Genomic DNA, 15,857 nt, shown 5'->3' with positions numbered 1-15,857 from the left:
TTGTGTTTCAGAACCAGCACTCTCCCTGCAGAGAACTCCAAGCAGCAGCTACTCTTGCCTGACACTCTTGATCCTTATTGACAAAAGGCCACAAAAAGGAATGAAATTTTGCCATTTGCAGCAACACGGATGAAGGTTAGAGGTTATCACACTAAGTGAAGTCAGTCATACAAGAAAGACAAACACCATATGATATCACTTATATGTGGTATCTCAAAAATGATATAAATGAACTTATTTATAAAACAGAAACAGACTCACAGACAGAAAACAAACTTATGGTTACCAAAGGGGAAGTGGGAGAGGGATAAACTAGGAATTTGGAATTAACATATACAAACTACTATATATAAAATAGATAAACAGGGGCTTCCCTGGTGGCGCAGTGGTTGAGAGTCCGCCTGCCCATGCAGGGGACACGGGTTCATGCCCTGGTCCGGGAAGATCCCACATGCCACGAAGCGGCTGGGCCTGTGTGCCATGGCCACTGAACCTGCGCGTCCGGAGCCTGTGCTCCGCAATGGGAGAGGCCACAGCAGTGAGAGGCCCGCGTACCGCAAAAAAAAAAAAAAAAAAAAAAAAGATAAACAACAGGATCTACTGTATAGCACAGGGAACTACACTCAATATCTTGTAATACCTAAAATGGAAAAGAATCTGAAAACAAATCTGAAAAAATATGTATGTATTATGGATATATATGTATGTATAACAATCACTTTGCTGTACACCTGAAACTAACACAACATTAGAAATCAACTATACATTGCTTTTAAAAAAAGATGACATGGTTAGCAAACATTTGGTCCTGTCCAAAACATCCATAAGTCATCTGGTCCATAAGATGCTTGGTCCACACCAAAATGTCCTTGAAATTTGGTCCTATCCAAAACTTCCAGGGAGACATCTGGTCCATGCCAAAAGGTCCTTGATATTTTGGTCCTGTCCAAAACCATTTGGCATGGACCAAATATGTTCATGGATGTTTGGGATAGGACCAAATTTCAAGGGCCTTTTGGCATGGACCAAATATCTTATGCATCAAGTGTCTCATGGACATTTTGGACAGGACCAAATGTCCTGCAAGGGGCAGCACAATTCTAAACTCACCACCCATCCTCCCTCCCTCAGTGAAAATGCACGAGGTTATGGAAATAGACCTTCACTGATAAGAGATAATGTAATTTTAATTAATGCCAATGAACTGACCATTTAATATTGGATTAAAGGAGGCTCACATGAAAGACTTTCTTCTTAGCATTCAGTTCTATCAAGAAATGGAATGAGCTGTATTTTACAATACTGCCCAGTTACAGAAGCTTGCTTTCTTTGGAAAGTGATGATTCTTATCAGTGCTTTCTGTCCCTAACCCTTGGGCACGTGGGTGAATCATGTCATGAGAAGTTGTCAGGAGCCCAGACTTTAGGAACTGATGCCTGAATGTGAATCCCTGCCTGCCTGTGTGACCCCTCAGCCTCCGGCTTCTCCATTGTAAAATGGGACTAAAAATAACCTATGTTGAGGTTTAGAGTTAATGCATGTAAAATGCTGCAGACACACAGTGTGTGCCCCAGAAGTGTTAGCTTTTCTTATTAGCACTGTGTACCCTGCACTGTGCTAGGGTCTTATACTGAGCTCCATTTAGTTCCTGCAATAACCCTAGGAAGAGGGTGCTGCTATTAACACCCCCATTTTACAGAGTAGAAAACTGAGGCTAGGAGAGGTTTTTTTAGCTCGTCTAAGGACGGAAAGTAAAAGTGGCAAGAATCAAAGCTGGGACTGTCTGATTCTAAGCCCATGCACTTCCTGCCACACCACACTACTTCCTGGATGACACACACATACACACACACACCGCCAAAGAGTGTCACATCAGAATTAGAAAAATGTGCTTATGACTGGTAAACTGTGCCTCATTATCTAGGGATCCAAATGTCTCTCAATCAAACTGTTTCTTTTCTGAGTACAAGGACCATGTTTTTACATTTTCCCTCAAGAAAAAGCACATAGTTCTGTACACACAATAGGGCACTCAATACTCACTGGATTTACATGGAAATTCACAGCAGAAAGTGGATCCGTGTCCTGCTTTAGAATACTTGATCAAACAATCCAAATAAAACATGAATTCCCCAAAGCTTTGAAAACCTTGCCTAATATAGCTCATGTTTTCTGGAGACAAGGAGAGATCTGATCTGAAGCTAAACATTTCTAATCTCATCAAAAATACCGGGAGTGAAAACAATTCATATCAGACCTCCAGGTGGGATTAGGGGAAGGGCCTCCCATGTTGCTGCTATAAAACCCACACAGCTAGAGGCTTTGGAAGTGATACAATTTTAGGATTGTGTTTGTTTTGTCCTTGTTTTTTTTCCCCCAAGTGTTATGAAGAATACTGCATTATTACTGCTATTCTGGCGAAGAGATCTGGGTATTCCTAAACATTCTAAAACCCGTTTCCCCATCTGAGGACAAGAGGGGAGTGAGGACCAGCAGCCTCACTGCCCGGTGTCTGTGCTGGGAGGTTTCCAAATAGGCAATCTGGTGGCATGGGTGCCCACGGCTCAAAGCAAATGGGGATGGGAATAAATGGAAAGAAACTGCATACAATTGGATTTCTAAGAATTTTTAGCCAAGATTTTATTGGAATATCTATATTGGATGATCTCTGAGTATGGTAGAGCCTAAACATGCATTTTACCTCTTCTTGATTTTGAGGTAAGCCATGCAGTAAAAAGACAGAGCTAAGACTGTGGGCCTGGGGGTAACATTAAAGATGATGATGGCAAAAGCCAAACTCCTATGAACTCAAAGTCACATCAGGACACGGTCTGGACCTGCCAGCGAGACCAAATTAGTTCTCATGTGAAGAGATATGTGTGTGGTCCGGAGAATAAGAACAGAGTCCAAGGTTTAGGAAGCCTGTATTTATCTTCCACTTCTGCTACTCGTTAGAGCTTTAGGGTGTTTGACAAGTTACTTAACCTTATTGGGCCTTAGTTTCCTTATCTGTAAAACGGGAATAACGATGATACACCCCTCAAAGGAATGTGGAGGAGTTGATACGAGATAATGCATAGAAAAGTACTTAGCCTGGTACTGTGCACCTGAAAGTTATCAGGGCACACAGGACACGCCCCATGATCACTGGCCAGCACCACTGACCTTTTCATTATTGCTGATGGGAATAGCTTATAAATGTGTTAATGGAAAATGTCCTGCATCTTCACATACAGGTAGCGATTAATACTTAAAAAACAAAAAGCTTCTTGGTGTATTTTGTGGCTGTTCCCAAAATAGCCCAAGAGGAGGGCAGGGCAGAAACGATGACCCTCATGTTGCAGCTGAGAAGGTGGAGGCTTAGTGAGGTGAAGGGGCTTATTGGAATCCATCAGGTAGGACAGGGCCAGCCAGGAATGCAGCTCAGGCCTCCGCCTCCTGCCCTGTCTCCACAGCGACCTGGCAGGCAACCAAGAGGCGAGATGCCCCAGAGCAGAGAGCTGGAAGCCTGCCAGGGAGAGACAGCGTAAGGACTCCGTTCCAGTCTGGTCTCGTCTGATCTATTCATTGGCATGTTGCTTGGGACCCACGTGGATTTTACAGCCCTTGTAGGTGGTGGCCTAAGGGAGCCATGGTCCCCAGTGCCAAGTGATGTGCGTTAGTTCAGACTAATCCGGGGAGTCCTCATATTATTCTTTGTTTATCTTGTTATTACGCAACATTTGCAAACCTACGGAAAAGTAGAGGCTTGGAGTACGATGAACCCCCAGTGCTGGTCGTCCAGCTCCAACAGTCCTCACTCCACACCAACCTGAGTTTGCCTACCCCTCTGGCATTGCCCCGTGCCCTGGTGTTTTTAAGGAAATATTTGGGAAATTAACAACCAAGGCACACTTCCCCTGTGCCCCACAGGGGAAGATTCAGGTCTCATAGGTCTGAGTGGCTGGGGATTTATTGTTCTCATGGCTGCCCCCGCACCAGGTGACGTGGAAGGACAGACACCCCCCCCAGGGCTGCTGAACTGGGAGACTTCCGAGGGCTCCGTCATTCGAAAGTGGAGGATTCTGTAGGTGACAACCAGGTAGTGGGCTCTGTGAGGGGAGGTGGGCAAACCCTTCAGCCCTGTAGGTGTTTAAGAGGCTGGCAGAGGGCGGAGGGACCTGCCAGGCACAGGCAGTGCAGAAGCAGAGAGGAGAGAGCTTGGAGCAAGGAGGCTGGTCCTCCGGGCCCGAGTGAAGGCCTTCCTGAGACAGGACATCCCGTGTCGCCACAGGACACCACTGCTGGGCCTGTCACCGTGCAGCCTAATGATCTGTGGTCACCTACCCATCACCACCATTCACCTGGGCCCTCCTCATGGGCACGCCTCTTGTTCATCTTTATTTCCCCAGAGCCTGGTGTGGTCACTGCCAACTTGGTCTGATCGTACGAGATAGATAACATCCGACTGGCCTCTACCTTCAAAAATAGCCACTTTATGGGGGACTTCCCTGGTGGCCCAGTAGTTAAGACTCCACACTTCCAGTGCAGGGGGCACGGGGTCAATCCCTGGTCAGGGAACTAAGATCCCGCACGCCCCGCAGTGAGGCTAAAAAATAAAAATAAAATAAAATAATACAAAATATCTACTTTATGGAGTCATAAAGTAGATATATACAGTAGGTGTTCAATAAATGTCCAGTGAAGGAATAAGCATGGACATGGTTCTAACAGCACTGACGTGCCAGCGACCAAGCTAGGCTTTCTGGTCAACCCGACAACAGTGCCAAGCAGCTGTGATATCCCCATTTTCCCATGAGGAAGCTGAGATACCATATATGGAAGAGCTTAGCCCAGTGAGGATGGTTATTCCATGTTCAGTGCGTGCTGATGATTATTCCAATTACTGTCCAGGGCCAACAGCTCCCTGACAGCACATCCAGGATTTAAACCCAGCCTGGCCTGGCTCCAATCAGGCTGCCTTGCCAAGCAGTGTCCATCCTGGAAATGCAGTAACTGGAGGCTTCTGAAAGGAGGCCCCAGTCAACAGGGTCACCACATGGACATGTGAAAACTATAAACCACTTGGCAAGTCCCAAACAATCAGTAATTTCTGGGTAAGGAACAAAATTGAGGGAACTGATTTGAATTTTTTGAGCAGAGCAATGCAGTATTTCAAGGAGTACATGTGCCCCAGCCGCCTGCCTGGCTGTGTTTTCCGCTGTAACGTGAGGACAAGCAGGGTTCAGACGGTGGACCACACGACACTGCCGGGCGGGGAAGTCGCCCCTCTTACCTCTTTGCCCTGTCTTTCTCATCTTCATCCATTAGATTGTCTCTGCAGTTTTTCCTGCAAAAAAAAAAAAAAAAGAACAGATGATGACTCTGATTCTCGACCTTTCTCACAGGTCTTTCTGGTTGCCATCATTTTGGTCTGATCTAAATCACATGCCTGAATCCACAGGTTCTCAAACTTTCTGGTTCCCAGCAACTCTTTGCACCCTCTCAAAAATGACTGAGGACTCTGAAGACCTCTTGTGTATGTGGGTGAAAACTGAGAAATCTTAAATATACAATATTCCGTTAAGCATCAGAGAGATGTCATCAACAGAACTCCAAGAGCTTCTGGAAAAGACCACTGTATACTCAAGAGAGTAAACAGGCAAATGATATGTTAACATTAGGAAAACTGTTTTGACCTCAAGGACCCCCCTGGGTCCCTAGATCACACTTTGGGAACTGCTTTCCGGACCCAGCTCAACAAAGCATCTGTTTATCTCAAACCTGCAAGCTGCCCATGACGTTCTAAAGGAGAGCATTTCTTTATCCGTTCATTTAAATACACAAACTCCTCTTATGCAGCCTGGAGGGATCGGGGCCCCAAAGAGGACAACTGCTCTCCTATCTTTAAGGCACGTACACCCCCTAGATAGTCAAGGTACACAGATGTGAAAAATGAAGGAACAATCCAGGAATGTTCTCACAGCCCCAAACCTCATTGCCTGGGCCTCTACTCTCCCAGGCCGCTGGCTCAAAGGCTCTTGGGCCCACTGACCCAGTGTCCCCTGCTACACGCAGGCCTGCAGTCCTTCACCCGTCAGAGCCACATCCCTGATTACTCTTCCTTCACACGTTTCCCAGAGTCCCATCTGTCTGGGGGGCGGTCCCCCTCCAGCCCCTCCATGCAGAAAGACGTTCAGGGTGTCCCTGAGGCCAGAGTTGGGGGAACTGGAGGCGAAGTGTGGTGGAGATAAGGGTGGGGACCACAGAGAAATGGAATCACCGTGACCCACACGCTTCAGAGGCCTGACATCAAAACTCCAGAATCAACACTTTGCAAATGCACTAACCTTTACTCTCAAAATTCCAAGTTCCTGATCACAACTTTTTTTTATGAAAGTAACTCATTTTATGAAAAGACCAGTATGAATTTTGTAACAAAAGTAGACAAGGATATTAACAGAAAGAATTATTATAGGTCAATCCCATTCATGAACATGAATATAAGAATTCTCAACCAAACAGCAAATCCAATAGAACCATACATAAAAATTGTAACGTTAGATAAAAATTTTTAATGGGACAAATGAATCTTTTCTCTGAGATAATTTTGTTTTGTAATTTTTGGTCTGCTGTGAGCCCAGGCATGAGTCTGAGCCAAAGAGGAAAAGGAATTCTGCAGTCACAGCCCGTTTACTTACAAGCCCCATTTGGTAAATAGCAGGCATATTTTAGTGATAGATTCGCAAGAAACACCATTCAGCAGTTGAGGCCTGTGTCATGATTAAAATGGGGTTAGCATATCTGCAAACAGGCATCTGCTTAATGTTTTCCAGATGGAATCTGTTCAAAGCTTTAAGACATGAAAAATGCAGGCCATTCATTTAATGATATGCTACTCCAGGTCTGCACTCCATGGAAAGTGGTGGCTGCCTGTGCGCTGAGGGCATGAGCCAGGATCCAGCCATGGTAACAGGGTAAAAGCCATGCCCCTTACCAGGTACCCCTGGACAGAGCACGTTTGCGGAGGATGTGGGCTTCGGTCTGCTTTGCTGAGGATCTGGAATCCTGTTTGGATGACAGGGGTTGCTTTGTCATACATGAAACGTTGTAGAAACACCTACAAATGACTAATAGCTACTCTGTATCAACTGCAGCAGCTCTGATTCCTCTCTCTCTGTTCTTAAACACTTCCTGAATTCATGAAGCCCTGATGTCCTACACCCACTTTCTCTTCTTTCCCATCCCTCCCATTTCCTTGCCCGATTCCTGTCACTCGACCCCTAAGTCACCCTGCTCCACTGCACCTGAGGGAAGAGAACACACCTGAGTTGTGCTCCCCAGGAGCACCTGCCCCAGAAGCTTCACACCAATGTCCTGTTTTGTCACACCTGTTGTCTCCCATGCCTTCCTCATGTCCATCAACAGAGGAATGGATAAAGAAGATGTGGTACATACATACAATGGAGTACTACTCAGCCATAAAAAAGAACGAAATGATGCCATTTGCAGCAATATGGATGGACCTAGAGATTCTCATACTAAGTGAAGTCAGACAGAGAAAAACAAGTATCATATGATACCACTTATACGTGGAATCTCAAAAAATGATACAAAGGAACTTATTTACAAAACAGAAATAGACTCGCAGACTTCAAAAACAAACTTATGGGGCTTCCCTAGTGGCGCAGTGGTTGAGAGTCCGCCTGCCGATGCAGGGGACATGGGTTCATGCCCGGGTCTGGGAAGATCCCACATGCCGCAGAGCGGCTGGGCCCGTGAGCCATGGCCGCTGAGCCTGCACGTCCGGAGCCTGTGCTCCGCAATGGGAGAGGCCACAGCAGTGAGAGGCCTGCGTACTGCAAAAAAAAAAAAAAAAACAACTTATGGTTACCAAAGGGGAAAGGCTGGGAGGAGGGATAAATTAGGAGTCTGGGATTAACATATGCACACTACTATACATAAAATAGAGAAACAACAAGGACCTACAGTATAGCACAAGGAACTCTACTCAATATTCTGTAATAACCTATATGGGAAAAGAATCTGAAAAAGAATGGATGTATGTATATGCATAACTGATTCACTTTGTTGTACACCTAAAGCACAACATTTTAAATCAACTATACTCCAATATAAAATAAAAATTAAATTAAAAATTAAAAAAGTTAAGTGCACATAAAAAAACAATTGTGGTAATGTACACATAACATAAAATTTACCATTTTTAACTCTACAGCTCAGTAGCACTAAGTACATTCATATTGTGGTGCGACCATCACCACCATCCATCTCCAGAGCTCTTTTTATCTTGCAAAACTGAAACTCTGTCCCCATTAAACACTGACTCCCCACTCTCCTTCATCCAACCCCTGATGACCACCATTCTACTTTCTGTCCCTACAATTCTGACGACCCTAGGGCTCTCCTATAGGTGGAATTATACAGGATTTGTCCTCTTGTAATGGTTTTGTGTCATTTAGCATAATGCCCCAAGGTTCATCACGTCTTGGTATGTGTCAGAACTTACTTCCTTTGTAAGGCTGAATCATATTCCACTGTACGTATGGACCACCTTTTGTTTACCCATCCTCTGTTGATGGACCCTGGGTTGCTTCCACCTTTTGACTATTATGAGGAACATGGGTGTCCCTCCCTCCTTGTATCTTTGAGTCACTCTTTTAATTCATCATGTGGAGGAGTTGGAGGGGCCCAAAGCACACAAGAAAGAGGGAGAAGGGGAAGAAAAGTAGTCCTGTGAGGTTGGGTTAATGGAAAAACAGAGAAGTTTAAGGGGTGACAGTGACTTTTCCCAATTGTATAAAGAGTTTCCAATTAAGAGAGAAGGGGAGAAGAATAAACTAGGAGTTTGGGATTAAAACATACACATTACTATATATGAAATAGATAACCAACAAGGACCTACTGTATAGCACAGGGAACTATACTCTATGTCTTGTAATAACTATAATGGAAGAGAATGTAAAAGAAGAATACATATATCTATATATATCTATATAGCTGAATCATTTACTGTATAACTGAAGCTAACACAACATTATAAATCAACTATATTTCAACAAAAAATTTTTAAAGGAGAATTTCCAATTAAAAAGGATTTTGAGTAGCAGTTTTTTTGTTTTTGTTTTTTTTAATGACCATAGAAGGCCAGGGAAGAGAAAATGAGCTGTAACGAAGGCAGAGGAGATTCTGTTCAGAGCTGAGAAAATAACTGTTGATATGATTAACCCCCAAAGTGAACAACGGTGGAAAGCTCTAGTATTTTTACTCCAGATAACCACACATCCTAGATGGGCTAGACATTTAGGGGTTTCTTCATCACGGTCCCAACAGGAAACAGGACTTAATTGCAAGGAGGCTGTTTATAAAGGTGTGTGGAGGTGGGGTGGCTAGGGAAACCAGGAGAGATGGTGCAGGTGCCTAGGGTTGGTGTCAGCAGAGCTGTTGACACCTCTATGCATCAAGGGACAAGAGGGAAATGGTTACCTGGACCTGGAAGGAGTGTATCATATAGGAGAGGTGGCATTTGGTGCAGGGATGCAGTCAGCCTGAAGAAACCTTGTAAGAAGGGAGACGAGGGGATAAATACCTCACCTCCTTGTCCACCCTCCCCAATCTCTCACTTGTGTCTCCTGTTGGCCACATCCCCCGGAAGACAGAGAGGTAGGCTACTTATGACATCCTCACAGGGGAGCCTCCGGGGCAGACAGAAGGGTAGGGACGGGGAGAGGGGCACAGAAAGGAGACCCAGCACACCCAGTACATTTCATTTCTTGGGGGCTCTTCCAGTTCTGGGTTTCTTGGCTTTTTCTGGAACACAAACTATTTGGAGTCTTTTTACACCTTGTAACATCTCCCAAAATTTCAAGTATAGGCATCTGCATCTACTAACTAACCACTCAAGAAATAATCACCGATGAGAATGATGAGAGGCTGAGGAAAAGAGAGCCTGGAACTATTGGAACAACAAAATCTGTAATGATGGATTGTAACCCAGAGAATAAACTAAATATTCATGAGTCCACTGGTACAAGTAAATAATTAAGTGAATAAACAAATGGAGGAGGGGACAGGTTTCCCTTACAGAAGAATTTCAATTAATAAATGTAGAAGGAAGAAAGGAAATCGAAGATCACCATCAGTACACTGAAGTAATAACTGTTGCAGGCAAAATCCACCGATGGATGCTGAAATTAATGGGCAAAAGTTTGAGGAGAATCAGGTTATTTGCAGAGTTCAAAGTATCTCCCTCAAGATATTTATTAATTATAAAAGAAAAATAGTAACTTTATAAGTAGAGAAGATTGGCAGATACCACCTTCACCCGGGGTCAAAATTAACCTCACCAGGATAAGTTATATCCAAGTGTTTTGGTGGAAATAAGCACTCATTCTTTTGGGTATACACAACTAAGCGTGTACCTGCTGGATCACAGTATAGCCATATGCTTACTATATTAGAAACTGCCCAACTGTTTCCCAAAGTGACTGTACAATTTTATATTTGCACCAGTAGCACACGAGAGTTCCAGAGGCTCCACATTCTCACCCAACACTTGGTATGTCTTCTTAATTTTAGTCATTCTGGTAGGTATGTTTTGGGCTCTCATTGGGATTTGGCTTTGCATCTCCCGATGATTAATGATGTTGAGCATCTTTTCATGGACGTATTTGCTGTTCTAGACAGCTTCTTTTGTGATGTGTCTGTTCAAGTGTTTTGCCCACTTTTCTTTCTTTTTCTTCTTCTTTTTTAAAGAAATTGGGCTGTTTATCTTCATCATACTAATCTGTAGAAGCTTCTCTCTTTCAGATATAAGTACTTTGCCAGATATATGTATTGTGAACATTTTCTGCCAGCCTGTGGCTGGTCTTTTAACTTTCTTGATGATGTCTTTTGATGAACGGTTTTTAATTTTGATAAAGTGTAATTTATATATTTTTTATTTTTGTGTCCTAAGAAGTCTTTGCCACCTCAGTGTCATGAAGAACTATCCTACGTTTTCTTCTAGAAGCTTTATCATTTTAGCCTTTACATTGATTTACACTCCATTTCAAATTAAATTTTATGTGTGGTGTAAGACAGTGGTCAAGGATCACCTTTTTTTCCCCCCATCTGTACACTCACTTGTTCCAGGATCATTTATTGAAAAGATATTTCTTTCCCAATTGCACTGTCACTTTGTCAAATATCTTGTGTGATCCTATATCCCTGTGTATGTACAGAGTCTCTGTTCAGTTCTATTTATCTATAGGGTATGCTTAAAGTTCAGACACATAGGATAAACTTATTTTTGTTAAATACAATTTTTTTTCTTAATTTCATTTTTGGGGTATTCATTGCTAGTATATTGAAATACAGTTGACTTTTTTTTTTCCCCACGCCGCACAGCTTATGCAATCTTAGTTCCCCAGCCAAGGATTGAACCTGGGCCCTCGGCAGTGAGAGCACGGAGTCCTAACCACTGGACCACCAGGGAATTCCCTAAACTTATTTTTAAAAATAAACTTTATTTTTTAGAACAATTTTAGATTTATAGAAAATGCAAAGACAGTATTGAGAGTTCCGACATATCCTGCACCCAGTTTCCCCTGTTATAAATACCTTACACTACTATGGTGTATTTGTCACCATTAACGAACCAATACTGATACTGATACATTATTATTAAGTAAAGTCCACACTTCACTTATATTTTGTTAGTTTTTATCTAATGTCCTTGCTCTGTCCCAGTATCCCATCCAGGAAACCACACTCCATCTAGCTGTCATGTCTCCTTAGGCTCCTCTTGGCTAGGACAGTTTCTCAGACTTTCCTTGTTTTTTATGACCTTGACCATTTTGAGGAATACTTGTACATTGTCCCTCAATTTGGGTTTGTCTGATGTTTTTCCCAGATTGGGCAGATGGGTTTTTAGGAGAAAGCCCACAGAGGTGAAGTATCATTCTTTTTTTTTCTTTTTTGGCCACTCAGCATGTGGGATCTTAGTTCCCTGACCAGGGATCAAACCTACACCCCCTGCATTGGAAGCACGGAGTCTTAACCACTGGACCGCCAGGGAAGTCCTAAAGTACCATTCTCATCACATCATCTCAAGGGTATTAAGAGGCTGTATCACTGAAGTTGACCGTAGTCACCCGCTGAAGTAGCAATAAACTTATCTTCAAATCGTACTGTAGTTACATTTACACATAATATGTACAATGTGTTTTTCAACTTCCAAGTGTCCTGTTTTCAGATGAAGAATCTCTAAACTGAAGATGGTAGATCCAATTATTAGTCTCAAAAAAAGTACACAAAATGCACGATTTCCCCTGTGTTTTGAGACTTTGATATATAATTATTGAACTTTGACCAGACTAACAGTTGGACCTATGTTTAAACTTAGAGGTAACTGCACCTGGGAACACACTGAGCATTTTATTTGAAAACATAACTAACCTGCTGTTTAAGTAAAGTTATCTTATGTTTCCTGATCCTGCGGCATCCTGTATTTGTCTACTTCTATTTCTATCTTAACTCCTGGAGTTTTGTAGGAATTCTTGACATCAACGGAGTGTAAGCCTTCCAACTTTGTTCTTCTTTCTCAAGATTCTTGGCTATTTTAGGTCTTTGCATTTCCAAGTAAGTTTTAGAATTGACATTGTCAATTTCTATAAAAATGTCTGCTGTGATGTTTACTGGGATTGTCTTTCTGTGAAGAGACACCGAGGTGTAGTCACTGAAGCACTAAGATGACATCCACATGCGATGTTCTATGATTCAACAGATATTCCCTGAGAGCCCGGGCAACGCCCCTGCTCCCATGGTGCTTAGGTGGTAGGGGGCAGGCAGGCGGTGAGGGCAAGCCACAAACACTTACGTAAGTAAACATATGGCTTGTCACTGGTTATAAGTGGTGTGGAGAAAGATAAAGGAGAACCTGGGGGAACAGGGAGTGCTCTGGTGGGCTGGGGCCGTGGTCTGGTGCTTTAGGAGCACCACCGGCCTCACGGATAAGTGATATGTGAGCCATAGCCTGAGAGAAGAGAGGGCGTGGGTGTACAGACAGCAACAAGAGCCAGAAACAGCCAAGAGGCCAGCGTGGTGGATGGGGTTAGAGAGGGGGAGACATGCCAAGGAGACTGGGTGGAGTCTGGCCTTTGCTTGGAGATGGGAAGGCACTGCAGGTTTGGATCAGAGGAGTGATGGAGACCTAACTCTGAGGACAGCCGTGACTTTTAAATGAGCTTAATTAAGTTGGCACATATGACAGTACCAGCACGAGCCTGGCAGACACTCAACATCCGGTTCCCCATTTGGATGGCAAGGATTAGGTACAAGGCGTCTTTACCCAGGCCACGATGTCTAGCCCAGCTCCTTACCCGTGTCAGGTGCTCAATAAACATATGAGGAATGAAGGAGAGAAGGGAGGGAGGGAGGGAGGGAGGAAGAGAGGCGGACACAGCCAGGACCAAAGCCCTGCCTGAATTCCCACAATACGGACTAATACCGACTCCCACAAACCCCTCAGTGATCACGGTTAATCCAGGGTACCAGTACTTACGAGGTACATGTGAGGGTACAGTGACATGCTGATGACCAAAAATTAAAACAAAAATTGCCACGTGTGCAGGAGCTATTGACTAAAGGGAAAATCCACTTTGCACAGTACCTTCAGCAGAAGCCAGTGGCTCCCTCACCAGCCCTCGGCCGCCGCTGCGTTCCGGAAAAGCATCATCTCATTTCCTCTCCATCCACTCTGTGGGTGGAATGGGCCATAGTCTCCTCTCCTTAATAATTGGTCCCTGAGCTGCCCAGGGACCCCCGGCTCTGCGGATAGAGCCCACCCTGGACTGCATCTCCTCGGGCTGACCTGACCCATTGCCTGCTCGGGACGTGTGGGCTCCTGACCTCAGAGGCAGCCCGATTTCCGTTTCAATTCCGACCCACTTGTTCCATTTGACCTGAAGCAAATCCCTCAGACTTCATGAGGTCACCAGGCAGAGAGCACGTGAGGCCTAAGTGACAGGGTGCGTGTGTGCAAGGAGGGCCAGGGTGCCCCCCTACAGCACAGAGGCCCCCGTTCACCCCACTTCTGCCCCGTGTAACCACCCTAACCTCCGTATGCCCTCCGTGGTCCTGAGCCTCTGCGGAGGCAGGTGCGTCCAGCCTCATCTGTTCTCCTTGTCTGCCTTAAATTTCAATGCACACACTCTCTGACCAATGAAAAGGTCACCATGGGTGAACGGGGTGCCACAGACCTCAGGTTTCAGAGGGGCACTCCTGACCCGGGAAGAAAGGGCTGGGTTTTTTTTTGCGGGGGGAGCTTTTCCAGCAGAGGCACCAGACACGTGCTCCAGAGACCCCCACCTCCAGAGACCACCTATGGCTGCCGGCCAGCAGGGCTGCGGAGTCCCTCACTCATTTGACCCTGGCGCAAAAGGGGCAGCCTCGAAAGTGTGTGTGTGTGTGTGTGTGTGTGTAGGCATGGTGGAAAAGCAGACAGACACACACGCCTAGGGCGTGCTGCCTGCAGCATCCAGTGATAATAGAAACTTGGCCCTTGTGAGGATGGGAGGGAGGGAGGGAGAGGAGAGAGTGAAAGAAACAGAGGTTGAAATGACCGAGGACATCCCCAATGAGCATCTAGTGACCTAATTGAATAGAAGGACCCAAAGGAGGTCGGCAAATGACATCCCCATTGCCTAAGTGAAATTTCCACCCCCAAGGGCTCTCTCTCACAGGTACCTACTACACCATGGATCATAACTCTGGCCCTTGAACAGGGACCAGCAAGTGGCAGTGTGACCGTTTTCTCAGGCCACATCCGCCCTGGGTAGCACAGTGTGTCAGCAGGGAGACAAGAGATTAATGTATCCTACAGGGGACAGGGACCCCCCTGGGAACTGGCAGCGCACTCCTGGGGCTCCAGAGAAGGCTCATGCAACCGACATGGAAAGGTACATCATTCTCCTAAAGCAGGGGTTGGCAACACTTTTCTGTAAAGGGCCACCTGCTGAGTATTTTAGATGCAGGCCATCCAGTCCCTGCTGTAACCACTCAACCCTGCCATCATAGTGTGAAACAAGCCATAGATGGTATGTCAGCAAGCGTGTATGGCTGTGTCAACAAAACTTTATTTGTGAAAACAAGATGGGGACCAGAAAGAATCACTAGAATCAGTGTTCAGCCTTCCTCTTCAGTGTCTTTTCTAATTTTGAACTTTTTGTACAGCCTTAAGAGGCCCAGTGGGTCACTCCACATCATCACGCATTTCCCCTGAAATGACTACCCTAAGCCTATTGCACTGCAAGGCCCATGTTTTTTCAAACTAAAATCATGACCTTTTAAAGTTGGTGGAGAAATGGTTGGAATCACAGGCCCCAAGGTAGCTGGAAAATCTGAATATTCCTCCTCACCGTACCGACCAAACCTGGTGACTTTCGATCATGAAAAAGAAAAAAATACTGCAAACAAGAGCAAATGGAAATCCAAAGGGGCACCGCCATGCAGATATCTCCCCAGTCGGCTGGGGCTTATTTATTGTCGATAGCGAGTGTGCTTTCTGCCCTCCCAGCCTGCCCCTGGTGAAGGCACCTCATGTCGCTTTGGATTAACATCTGGATCTCCCACGTGGGTGCTCGATAATGATTTTTCCTCATTATATTTAAGAAATAAAAAGGCTCTGAGAAACAGTCACTGATGAGCTACAGCGCTGACTTGTCTCCCTTTGTCCTTTGGGGGAGGCTAGGAAATAACTTCCACATTTTAATTCTTCCTCTCCAGGGCACCTCATTTTGATTGCAATGATTCATTCACTGGGAAAAATAATAGTTCTTCTAAAGGAAATGGGGAGTGCCAACCTGAGAGCTGCCCGC

The 15,857-nt window shown here is 44.9% G+C and overlaps 1 protein-coding gene across 4 annotated transcripts in view; it reads right to left on the bottom strand.

The window, feature by feature from the left end:
* Positions 1-15,857, bottom strand: part of NPAS2 (neuronal PAS domain protein 2) — a 193,389-nt gene that overhangs the window by 107,643 nt on the left and 69,889 nt on the right. For 3 of the 4 annotated variants that reach the window (XM_081254939.1, XM_081254938.1, XM_081254940.1), the window contains exon 2: positions 5,276-5,329. In XM_081254939.1, coding sequence (XP_081111065.1) covers positions 5,276-5,307 — 32 coding nt within the window. In that variant the 5' untranslated portion in view covers positions 5,308-5,329. Of the gene's footprint in view, positions 1-5,275; positions 5,330-6,976; positions 6,999-15,857 lie in introns of those variants that run through there. The other variant, XM_081254941.1, reaches the window with a different exon arrangement.

The sequence above is a fragment of the Mesoplodon bidens genome (genome assembly GCF_964165515.1).
Source record: "Mesoplodon bidens genome assembly, chromosome: 14".
Lineage (NCBI taxonomy): Eukaryota > Metazoa > Chordata > Mammalia > Artiodactyla > Ziphiidae > Mesoplodon > Mesoplodon bidens.
The sequence above is the reverse complement of the archived record's forward strand: the minus strand, read 5'-3'. Positions and strand labels throughout refer to the sequence as shown.